This window comes from Indicator indicator, chromosome 23 (assembly GCF_027791375.1).
Source record: "Indicator indicator isolate 239-I01 chromosome 23, UM_Iind_1.1, whole genome shotgun sequence".
NCBI classification, from domain to species: Eukaryota; Metazoa; Chordata; class Aves; order Piciformes; family Indicatoridae; genus Indicator; species Indicator indicator.
In genome coordinates, this window is record NC_072032.1 from 14239694 (window position 1) to 14252051 (window position 12358).

General features: G+C 59.3%; 1 protein-coding gene across 1 annotated transcript; it reads right to left on the minus strand.

Moving 5' to 3' along the window:
- Positions 1–131: 131 nt before the first annotated feature.
- Positions 132–11756, minus strand: ADISSP (adipose secreted signaling protein). Its single transcript, XM_054391634.1, has 5 exons — positions 11738–11756; positions 8016–8158; positions 5155–5293; positions 758–880; positions 132–248 (listed from the first exon to the last, which is right to left on the minus strand). The coding sequence occupies exons 1-5, from the start codon at positions 11754–11756 to the stop codon at positions 148–150; spliced, it is 525 nt and encodes a 174-aa protein (XP_054247609.1). The 3' UTR covers positions 132–147.
- Between the last annotated feature and the right edge of the window lie 602 nt (positions 11757–12358).

Below are 12358 nucleotides of genomic sequence, written 5' to 3' on the forward strand. Positions count from 1 at the left end.
GCAACTTGTCCCTAGAGCTGCAGCCCCTGGGACCTGCTGACATCATGAGGAGAAGGTCGGGGGGTGGGGGCAGGGGGGAGGTGGTTTTTCTGTCTCTTCACTTGGAGCTTCCCCCTCCGGAGCCGCAGGGGAGCAGGAGGGCAGGGTCTAGTCGAAGCCGTGCCAGTCGCTCTGCTCCGAGTCGTACTCCAGCTCGGCGCCCACGCAGCGCACCCCGTCCAGCAGCATCGGCGTGCCGTGGTGCCGGTCTGTGGGATACCAGGGGGCAGTGATGGCAGGGCCACCGCCCACGGCCTGAGCCTGCCCCCTCCTGGGGCTCGTCTCAACCTTTGCAGAGCCTGAAGGGGGAGTTTTGAGGCTCGCAGCTTCTTGTCCTCACTCCCACACTCCCCTCACACCAGGGATGGATGGTGGCACCCAGGAGATGGCACCTTGGTGGCACCCTGTCCCCAGGTAACACCAAGAGTGGTCACTGCCCTCACAGGGTTCACCCCCTGGGATGCCAAGGCTCAGGTGCCGCAGTGCTCAAGGTGCTGGGACATGGGGTGGGGACACAGTGAGGTGGCAGGGTGGGCCTGGGAGGATGGATGCAGGGAGCAACCCTGGCTCTCCAGAATCAGCAGAAGGCAGCAGGTCTCCAGTCAGGACTGCCAGAGCTCCCTGTTACTGGCTGTGCTGGGGAGGAATTGCTGCTCCGAAGCCAAGGAACTGGCCAAGACCCCCAGCCCACTGCCTGCTGGCACTGGCAGACCCTTACCCATGACACGGGCTTGAACCACCACCTTGAGAGAGGCACCCTCGCTGGTCTCACTGGCCAGGACCATCTCCTCCTTCAGGACACCCTCCTTGTGTGCTGTGTACTCACACTTCACGCTGTAACCTGGGGACAGAGACAACCTGAGAGCTGGGTTTCAGCTGCCTCCATCCTTCCGGCCCTGCCTCCATCCTTCCTGCCCTGCCTGCACCCTGAGGGACACCAGCACAAGCCCTGCTGGGCTCCCTCCCCATCCTGTGCCTCAGTTTCCCCACCTGTAAGGCAGAGAGAAGGATGCTGAGCCTAGGTAAAGCATAAAAAACAACTCCACAGAGATGCAGTGGAGCTTCCCAGTGCTGATCTGAGGACAACCCCAGCTCCCTCAGCTGCTCCTCACGAGACCTGTGTTCTAGACCCTTCACCAGCTTCACTGCCCTTCTCACAGAATCACAGAATCAATAAGGTTAGAAAAGACCTCAAGGATCATCGAGTCCAACCTGTCACCCAAGACCTCATGACTACTAAACCATGGCACCAAGTGCCACATCCAATCCCCTCTTGAACACCTCCAGGAATGGTGACTCCACCACCTCCCTGGGCAGCCCATTCCAATGGCCAACCACTCTCTCTGTGGAGAACTTTCTCCTCACCTCCAGCCTAAACCTCCCCTGGCACAGCTTGAGACTGTGTCCTCTTGTTCTGGTGCTGGTTGCCTGGGAGAAGAGACCAACCCCCTCCTGGCTACAACCTCCCTTCAGGTAGTTGTAGAGAGCAATGAGGTCTCCCCTGAGCCTCCTCTTCTCCAGGCTAAACAGTCCCAGCTCCCTCAGCCTCTCCTCACAGGGCTTGTGCTCAAGGCCTCTCACCAGCCTCGTTGCCCTTCTCTGGACACGCTCCAGCAATTCAACATCTTTCCTAAACTGAGGGGCCCAGAACTGGACACAGGACTCAAGGTGTGGCCTAACCAGTGCTGTGTACTGGGGTACAATGACCTCCCTGCTCCTGCTGGCCACACTATGCCTGATGCAGGCCAGGATGCCATTGGCTCTCTTGGCCACCTGGGCACACTGCTGGCTCATGTTCAGCTGCTGTCAACCAGTACCCCCAGGTCCCTTTCCACCTGGCTGCTCTCCAGCCACTCTGACCCCAGCCTGTAGCTCTGCATGGGGTTGTTGTGGCCAAAGTGCAGCACCCAGCACTTGGATTTGTTGAATGCCATCCTGTTGGACTCTGCCCATCTGTCCAGCCTGTCAAGGTCCCTCTGCAGAGCCCTTCTGTCCTCTAACAGATCAACACCTGCTCCCAGCTTGGTGTCATCTGCAAATTTACTGATGACTGACTCAATCCCCTCATGTGTCCCTTCTCTGGACACTCTCCAGCACCTCAATGTCCTTCTTGGAGAGGGGCCAAAAATTGCCAGGCCCTTGCTCCTTGCAGGGCAGAAGGGACATGGAAAGACCCCCTGAAGCCTCCAGCTCAGTGGGGGTGAAGGTTGGCCCTGGCCTCGTGTGCCCCCCCCAGTGCACGGACAGAGCTGGCAGAGGGAGGTGATCACTTGATGTGAAGAAGAAAAAAAAGCCCAACATGCAAATAAAGGAGAGGCAGAAGGTGAAACCAGCTCAGCACAGCATCAGTGAGACCCCATGTCAAACCCCTCTTCAGCAGAGGGCTGAGGAGCTGGAGAGGAGCAGGGCCAGGAGCCCAAGGGGAGCTCAGGGTTGGGAAAGGCTTCCTGTGCTCAGATCTGGCAGCTCCACCTGCAGTGGGGATGAAAGGTTGTACCTGCAGGCAGGAGGAAGTTCTGAGCTCCTTATCTCCATCCCACGCTCACCTGGGGCCATTCTGTTGCTGTGGCTGTGCCAGGTCAGAGCCCCAGTCACCAGCCCTGCTGTGGTTGCCACCGCAGCCAGGAGCCTGGCACCATCTTGTGCCCTGGCTGGGCAGCCCCGGGGCTGGATTTGGGCAACCTGGCAAGCTCCATCCCTGCCTGCAGCCACGGATGTGGGAAGCAGAGCCTTGAGAGGAAGCTCAGCTGGCACCAGGACCCCAAGGACCTTGGGGACAGACAATGGTGTGAGGCACCAGCCTCCTCTGGGTGCCACCAGAGCTGCTCAGGGTCCCCAAAGGGCTCCTTTCCCCAGTGCCTGGCCCCATGCCCGGGCTGAGGTGCCAGCCTGAGGTGGGAAGCTTCAAGCAAACAAAGCTTAAGTGCTTTGCTGGGCTGGGGCCAGCGGCAGCACGGGAAGAGCCACAGCCCATCCCTGCCAGCCAGAGCCCTGCCCCTAGCAGGGGACACAGGAGAGCCACAGCCCATCCCTGCCAGCCAGAGCCCTGCCCCTAGCAGGGGACACAGGAGAGCCACAGCTCCACCAAGCCAGAGGGAACACAGGAGAGCCACAGCCCCACCAAGCCAGGGGGGACAGGCAGGCAGGAACAGCATCCACCAGCTGCTTGTCAACTGCAGCTGCTCATGCAGGACCAAGGTGTCCCAAGGCACTCTTCCTCAGAGTGGATGCTGTGTCCCCAGGAGGGGTGTCACCAAGCTGAGGGGGACACTCAGCTGGCTCAGCCACCATGCACAGGCTTCCCTCTCACAGATGTGCCAGTGGCAAACTGACTGTGCCAGAGGTTGGTGCTTCTCAAAGCAAGCTCTGGCCCCATCCTTGTCCCTCTCTCCACCTGCCTGTGGGCTCTGCTCCAACCAACCACAGCTGCTCTCCACCTTCCACCTCCCAGTCTCAGGTAAAGCCAGCAGCAGACTGAGGCAACACTGGGACCAAAGAACATGTAACCTCCTGGCTGCAGCTGAGTTATGGAGGGACATGTCTGGAGCTACAAACATGGGGCTGGGTACAGGCTGAGACCACAGGATGGGGCAGGATGGAGCAAGCAAGACCAAGGGCTGGGGGAACAGGGAGGGAACCAGGGAAGAGCATCCAGCAGGACCCTCAGCCCTGCTTCCAAGGGGCTCCCAGGATGGACTGGATTTGGGGCTGAGCTGCCACAACACGGCACAAACCACAGCCCCAGCTGCCTCTGCTTATGTTTCAGGATGTTCTCCAAACAAGAGAATTAGCAGAAGGCTGGAGCTTAACAGAGAGGTGACCCCCCCTCAGCTCCAGCCCCTCGGTGTGGGCAAGGAGCAGACAGAGCAAGAGCTAAAAATACCAAACATGTCTGGGCTGAAACACCACAAAAGCTGCTCCTGGAGCGGGCAGGGCAGGGCTGGGCATCTCCAGGGAGGTGTGGTGGAAGCACAGATCCCTGCTTCATGGGGTAAAGCTCTCTGAGGCAGAGCTGCTGGGATGGGACCAAAACAAACCTCATCAGTAGTGGCTGCAGCAAGACTTCTCCCCAAAGTCCCATGGGTTGGGGACAGCCTGACCAGCCTGCTGTGCTCAGGGGGAAGGATGAGAATCATGGAATCATTTAGGTTGGAAAAGACCTCCAAGAGCACTGAATCCAACCATCAACCCAGCACTGCCAGGTCACCACCAAACCATGGCCCTCAGCACCACATCTACACAGCTTTGAAACCCCTCCAGGAATGGGGACTCCACCACTGCCCTGGCCAGCCTGGGCCAGCCCTTGGCAACTCTTTTGGGGAAGAAATTATTCCTCATGTTCATCCTAAACCTCCCCTGAGGCAACTTGAGGCTATTTGCTCTTGTCCTGTGGCTTGTTCCTTGGGAGAAGAGACCAACCTCCACCTGGCTCCAACCTCCTTCCAGGGAGCTGTAGAGAGCCAGAAGGTCTCCCCTCAGCCTCCTTTTCTCCAGGCTGAACAACCCCAGATCCCTCAGCTGCTCCTCACAGGACTTGCTCTCTAGACCCTTCACCAGCTTTGCTGACCTCTGGACACACTCCAGCATCTCAAAATCCTCTTGGAGTGAGGGACCCAAAACTGAACCCAGGATCTGAGGTAGGTCTCAGCAGTGCCCAGTACAGGGGGATGAGCCCTGCCCTGCTCCTGCTGGCCACACTATTGCTGACACAAGCCAGGCTCAGGGTTTGGAAAGCACTTTGGAGGACACTTACCTACATCACAGCAATAAAATCCATCCCTGGGGGCTGCTGGGGGTCTCTGGGCTCTCTAAGGAAGAGGAATCATCCCCTCCATGCCCAGCAAGGGCTCAGCCCAGGACCAGAGGGCTGCCAGTTGCTTCCCACCCCACGGAATCACTTGGTTCATGCTCCCCACACAGCCCCAGTGTGAATCAGATTCCCCTTGCCACCCTCATAGGAACTTGGGATCTTGCAGCCACCCCAGGCACCCGCTGGGTGCACCCAGTGGTGGCAAGTACCCACCTCAGTGGGTGGAAGCATGGGGAGGCCCTGGGAGCCAGCACAGCAACCACTGTGGGTACAAAGGGGGCACAAAGAGGGGAGGCACATCTTACCTTCTGGCACAGGGGTGACACTGATGACTCGGAGGTTGGGGTTGGGGAAGGGGACAGCACAGACCTCCTTCCCCAGCCTCTGCACCAGGGGCAGGAGGAAGGTGATCTCATACTTGTGGAGGATCTTCAGGAATCCCACCTGCAGAGGAAGGAGGGGGAACACACAGTGGGAGTCACACCACGCCTCAGGTGGGTGCTGAGCCATGTGGTGCTGCTCCCGTGCTGCCATCTGCCATCATCCCACCCCACCCCAGAGACAGGGACTCACCAGGCACCTAAGAACCCAGGGAGGGTGAGGGGCAGCAGCTGTGGGGGCCATTTCCAAAATCCTGGGGGAAAATGTTAACAAATGTATCTATTTTGACTGCACAAGCAGCAAAAGAGGCCAGATTTGGGCAAAGCCCTGGGAACAATGACCCTTTGGTGCTGCAGGAGCAGAGAAGAGTTTTCCCAGCACTTGGCTGCTGCTCCTGGTCTCCAAAAGCCAAGATGATTCCCAGAGCACGTCTCCAATCGTCATGTGTCAACTGCCATGATGGAAAGCAGAAGCCTCTGGGAGCTGGCTGCCTCCAGAGCAGGGTTTGTCTCCATCAAGCTCAGAAAAAGCCATTTTGGGAAGGGAGCAGCCAGCTCCCTGCCTGCTGCGAGGCTCCAGATCTGCAGAGAGCCAGGAGCAGGGCCAGGATCTGACCTGACCGAGAGGACAATCCCCTTCCTGGGGAGCAGCTGCTGGGTCTCCCCTTCACACGTGCCCCAAGCTGCACCTCAACCAGCACATAAATACATATAAAACACACATCTGTCTGTTTTAAGAAGAGAAGTTGGCTCAGATGATCCTTGAGGCCCTTCCAACCTGGGATTCCATGATTCCATCCATACACACCCAGATATAAAACATATGTCCTGTGCTTGCACATTCCTGCCCATCAGCAGCTCCAAGACACCACTGCAACACAGGAGCTGACAAAAAGGACAGTCATGGAATCATTTAGGTTGGGAAAGATCTTTAAGATCATGGAGTAAAATCCTGAAACCAGCACTGCCAGGTCACCACTGAACTATGGCCCTCAGCACCACATCTACACAGCTTTGAAACCCCCCCAGGGATGGGGACTCCACCACTGCCCTGGGCAGCCTGGGCCAGCCCTTGACAACCCTCAAGGGGAAGAAATTGTTCTTCATGTCCAACCTAAACCTCTCCTGGTGCAACTTGAGGTCATTTCCTCTTGTCCTATCACTTGTCCCTTGGGAGAGGAGTCTGACTCCCACCTGGCTCCAGCCTCCTTTCAGGTCACAGTGTTTGCAGGATGCTGGAGAGTGAAAGGATCCATTTTTGTTTCACAGAATCACTTTGACTCACAGAATCATTTTGATTCACAGAATCACATGCTGGGGCATGGTGAAGGTTGGAATGGACCTCTGGAGATCGTCTAGTCCAACTCCACTGCCAAAGCAGAGGCACCCACAGCAGGCTGCCCAGGACCACAATGTCCATGTGGGTTTGGAATCCCTCCAGAGAAGGAAACTCCACAACCTCGCTGGGCAGCCTGCTCCAGCAGAACCCTCACAGCAAAGAAGAATGTTTTTGGGGAAGAAAATGTTCCTCATATCTAATCTAAACTCTTAAGGCCATGGAAAGACGTTTGGGTACCAGCCCTAAAGAACCTTTACTCCATAGAGGACACAACGAGAGTCTCCTCCTGCCTCCGAGACACACAGCAGGGTGCAGGTTGCACCCCCCAAAACCTGCTCAGAAGGAAAAGCTGCGTGGTTAACCGTGGCCCTGGCACGCTGAGGTGGGCAGGGTGGCAGGTGGGCTGGCAGTGCCAGAGAGGAACAAGCAGTTCCTCCCCCCTCAGTGAGGCACGTGCGGTGCCGGTGTGCCCGCAGCACGCTGCATGGCACGGGAGGGAAAAATAATAACAACCACCCACAGGCTGGCAATTGCTAAGCAATCCAGCACCGTTTTTAGGGCGATAAGCCATCATCCATCATCACTGACTCAGAGCTGGGGGGGGCTCATAGCACTCTGCAATGCCACAGCAACCCCACTGCTCTCCCAGGAGGGGCTTCCTTGGGTGCTGGGATGGAGGAGCTGGCACCCTGCTCCAGGCAGAGGATCTGCACCTCTGGGTCGCTGCAAGGGGCTCATCTCACACCCAGACCCTGGTGCCAACCTGCTGCATGGGGCAAGGAGCTGTGGGACAGGGACAGCAGCTCACACTCAGGTCTGCAAACCCAGCAGGATGGCATAAGAGGTGTCATTAAAGATGGCTCACTGTGCCTACTGCCACCACCAGTCCTTGGTGTGGTTAGGTAGCCACTATCAAGCCTGAGCCCACACCAGCACCCTCCTACAGCCACAGGCACCCCAGACTGTTGGATCTGGCCCCACAAACAATGCACAGATCCAGGCAGCAGCAAGACAGGCTGGGGGCACCTCCTGAGCTGGCCCCAAACTTGTGCCCCTGGCTGGCAGAGGTTGGATGCAGCCACAAGAATCAGATGCTGAAGGGGTGAATCCAGAGCCAAGCACCCCAGATGCCCACAGGAGCATCACAGCTGCCCACAGGGAAGGATTTGGGTTCTTGGGGTGCTCCCAGGACCTGTCCTGGTATGCCAGGGAGTTAACAGGGTCAGAAACCCCTCCAAATCCAAGAGCTGGAATGGAGATGGAGTGATGTCCAGCAATGGGAACCTCCCTGGAGCTGCTGCCCATAGCTCAGGGGGCTACAAGCAGGCAGCTCTAGGGAGCTCCACCCACTCCACCGAGCCACAAGGACAGACCCAGCTCCACTGCTGGGTGCAGGGCTGGGCCAAGGTGGCAAGAGCACCCCCTCCCTGGTCCCCCAGGTGCCCACCTTGACGAGGAAGCTGCCATCCTTCTCCTGTGTCACCATCACAACCGAGTCGTGGAGCTTCTCGTCGAAGTGGACATGGCCATGGGCCCCCTCGGAGGGCTGGCTGGGGGCGAAGCGCACAGCCCCCCCCTTGGCCTTGCTGCCTGCGTGGGGAGGAGAGGACAGAGCCCAGCTGTCACATCCTGCCTGCCTGGGATGTGGCCCCTCTGTCCCCAGCCTCTGTCCCTGTGCATCCCCCAGGCTTGGACTGAGGCTGGAGCACTGTTGGTCACGGAGGTCCCCAGTTTCCCCCTGCCTCATTTCAAACACACCCAGTACCAGCAGCTGGGAAGGGGCAGATGGACACTGGTGAGCAGCAGCCACAGAGAGCCTGCCTTCAAGCACGGGGGAGTTGCATGGAGCTGCCACCAGCCCATGTCCAGAGGGTCCTATCTGTCCCCTGGGCTCAGCAGCATGAGCTCGCTCCCGGGGTTTTCTCAGCACAGAGGAGTGGGATGAGTGGGGACAGGAGCTGTGCTGGAAGGGGACATGCACAGGAACAAGGACAAGGGCAAGGACAGCTTCCCACATGGCCCAGGGTGCCGGGCAGGGCTCCAAGGCTGTCCCAGGGTGCCAGGCAGGGCTCCAAGGTTGTCCCAGGGTGCCGGGCAGGGCTCCAAGGCTTGCCAGCATGTTGCAGAGCAAACCCCAGAGGAACCCAAATGTGCCACTGCCCTGTAAGGACAGGCACCTGCCTGGGGGCACTGAGGTCCCCCATGGGTGGTGGGAGCCCACACAGAGGCAGAAACACCGTGGGTGTTTTCACGAGCATCTTTGCAATAAGCTCCCTGTCGGCTTTCAGGGAAAATCAGCCTCTCACAGGATCACTGCTTGGAAAAGACCTTAAGAACATTGAGTCCAACCACAACCTAATATCTCCCTGCACACAGCTGTTAGACCACGTCCCTGAGCTCCTCATCCAGGCATCTGTTAAAGCCCTCCAGAGATGGTGACTCCACCACTGCCCTGGGCAGCCCTGTCCCAGTGCCTGAGGACCCTTTCACTGCAAAAATTTTTCCTAATATCCAACCTAACCCTCCCCTGGTGCAACTTGAGGCCATTTCTTCTCATCCTGTTGCTTGTTCCTTGGGAGAAGAGACCAACCCCTACCTGGCTTCAACCTCCTTTCAGGTAGTTGTAGGTCTCCCCTCAGCCTCCTTTTCTCCAGGCTGAACACCCCCAGCTCCCTCAGCTGCTCCTCACCAGACTTGTGCCCTAAACCCTTCGCTCAGCCTCACTGCCCCTCTCTGGTCATGCTCCAGCACCTCAATGTCCTTCTCTCCTGGGTGCAGCCCAGGGAAGCCCCAGTCTGGTGGCCTGTGGCATCCATCTGGCAGCAGTCAGGAGCAGCCTGCTGCTGCCTGCTCAGAGAAAGGGCTCTTTGTGCTGGGCCAGGCACGCCGGGATGCCACAGCCGGGCATTGTTCGGCCGGGCAGCTGGGCACAGATCCCTGCCCCGCACACAGCACAGACCAACAGGCTAGGCAAGGGGATGCAGATGGGACCCTCCTCACCAAAACACAAGCAACTCCCAGCATATCCCCCTCCACCACAGGGCACAGCCCCACAGAGCCCTTATGGGTGCCACAGGGCAGGGTAAGCCCAGGGAGGTGCATGGATCCTGCACACTGGCCAGGAGCTGCGGTGCTGGGCAAAGACCCAGCCCTTGGCTGCCACTGGAGGAGCCAAACCATGACCACTGCCAGGAGATCGGTGAGGGAAATCCCAAACATGCCCAGCAGATGCTCGGAGTGAAGCGTGGAGAGACCCTTGGGAGAGGAGGTCAGAGGAAGAGAAGGTGGCAGCCAGGCTCTGCGGGCAGCTGTCCCAGGAAGCAGCTGCCCTGGGAATGGGGTCACCCCCTGGCACACATCCCAGTGACCTTGGGAGGCTGCACTGTGCCATGACCCCATCCCAGCTCCCATGGGGCAGGGTGGAAGGGGCAGCTGGATCTGCATGAAAACCTCATTATGGGCTAAATGAGTGTCCTGCACGCAGCCAGCAGCGAGGGGAGGCACAGGCAGGGGTACAGGCAGCGCATCACCCAGAGCTGCTGTGTTTCATCTCAAGTCCCACCACAAGCACAGCAGAAGGTCACCAGGTTGTGTCAGACCCTGTGCAGTCAGTGTGCCAGCAGCCAGGCTGGTGCCACACTCTCCAGGCACCTCCAGGGTGGTTTTGGGGTTCCAAACCTCACCCTATCACAATGGGGCTCTGACCCACACCTCATCGTGGGGGCCACCTACCTTGCATGTATCAGCAACAATCACAAGCCCTGGAAGCAGGTGCCACCTTCAGGGCCACCACACACCCCCCAAAATGAGGGTATCACCCCCCCAGTGAAGGCATAGCTGGGAGCAAGGCAGCACCTGGGGAGCTCAAGGGTACCCAAACATCACACTATCCCCCCCACACACAGCCTTCAGCCCCTCTCCCCCACACTGCTAGGAACAAGGCAGCCCAGGGCTGGCAACCAGCCTGTCCTTTGGCATTGCCTCCGAGGGACCACTCGCCTGGCCCTCATCCCACCGGGAAGCCAGAGGATGCTTCACCACCGGCTGGAGGAAGGAGCCCCCGGCATGGAGCTATCCCACACCCCCGCAGCAGCGGGGAAGGAGCTGCAGAAGCCAGAGCTGTGGCCGGGCACACAAAGGGAGACACAATCACGCCCAGCAGCAGCACAAAGAGTCTCTTCGGTCTTTGTCTCGGCGCGGCGGAGAGCCGGGAGCTGCTGCCGCAGGGCACCTCAGGCCAGCAGCCTCTCGGGTCCCCTCCCGGGCACAGACAAAGCCCGGCACAGCCAGAACCTTTTGGAGTCCTCCCCCACTACAGACAAAGCCCAGAACTGACAGAGCCTTTCAGGGTCCCCTCCCAGCACAAAAAAAAAAAGCACCTAGCTCCCTAAGCCCGGCACTGCCACAGCCTTTCAGGGGCCCCTCCCAGCACAAAGTAGCTGGTTCCCCAAGCCCGGCACTGCCAAAGTCTTTTGGGGTTCCCTCTCCAGGAGCCTTTCCAGGAGGTAGATGGGGTCTGCGAGGGGCCAGAAACCCCCCCCCGCAGCACCCCAGCACTCAGAGCCTCCCACACCCCTGCCTGGGGTGCCAGGGCTTGCGTCGATCACCAGAGTGGGGACTATGGCTAAGCAGTGCCAACAGCACCCCACCGGAGCCCCAACCCCTCCACAAGTCCCCTCAGTGGGTGCTCACTGGCAACTTGCAGCAGAAAAACAGCAGCAAAGTCCCCCAGCCCTGTCCCCATGCTGTAGGCTCCATAGCTCAACTGTTCCCTGGGCACAGAGCAGGCAGCTTCAGGCAGCCTTTGCATCCCTGGCTGTGGGTAGAAGGACCCCCAGAAGGCCTGAGGGACCCCCCCCCCCAGCAGGGACACAAGACCCCCCCAGAAGGGCCACAGGCAGAGGGAACCCTCCAGCAGGGACACAGGACTGCCCTGGCAGGACCATGTGCAGAAAGAACTCCCTGGCAGGGGGACAGGAGGCCCAGCAGGACCATGGGCAAAGGGAACTCCCTGTCAAGGCCACAAGACCCCCCCCTGGCAGTGTCACAGGCAGAGGGGCTTCACCAGAAAAGAGCATCAAATGTGGAGCCTGGCCCCACATCAGAGCAAGGACCCCAGGAGGGAACAAGAAGGGGTGGGCAAGCAGGAGGGGGATGCCACAAACTCACCCTTGCTGGCCGTAGCCATGTGTCCCTGCAGTGGCTGTCCTTGTCTGAAACTTCAAAGGCAGGGGCAGGAGGCCATCGTCCAGGGGCTACCGCAGCTGGGGAGGGAACGGGCAGGGTCAGGCAGGGGCAGGCAGAGCCTGGCAGGGCAGCCGCTGGCTCCGGCTGGGTGCCAGGGCCAGCCGAGCAGCCCGGACACGGCGGCACCGTACGGCTGCGACTCCGGCACTGCTCCGGTACAGACCGACCAGGGAGGAGCCTGACAGCAGCTCCTTGGCTTTGGGCAGTGGTAGGCAACGTGCCAGGGCCTGCACCCAGCACTACGCTGAGCTGTGATGGGCATGGGCAGGGCAGGATGGGCAGCAGCCCCTCTACCCACTCCACCATAAGACCCAGCCAGCCCTGGTTCCTGCTCTGCCAGCTCTCAGGGATGCCAGGGAAAGGGAGGATTCACACCCAGGACAAGAGCATCGTGTCTCCAGCACCGAGCTCAGAGTGCCTTGTGCCTCAGTTTCCCTGTTCCTCCCCTTGAAAAGGCTCCAGCAGCCACCATGTCAAGCCCTGAGCTGGGAGAGCCTTTACTGGCTGCCAGCAACAGCTCAGACCCCAAATCCAGACTCCCTC

Coding starts and splice junctions, on each gene's coding strand:
- ADISSP (XM_054391634.1), bottom strand. Junction 881..5,154: donor TGTCACCCCTGTGCCAGAAG/GTAAGATGTGCC, acceptor CTCTGTCCCCAG/GTTACAGCGTGAAGTGTGAG. Junction 249..757: donor GGTTCAAGCCCGTGTCATGG/GTAAGGGTCTGC, acceptor GGTATCCCACAG/ACCGGCACCACGGCACGCCG.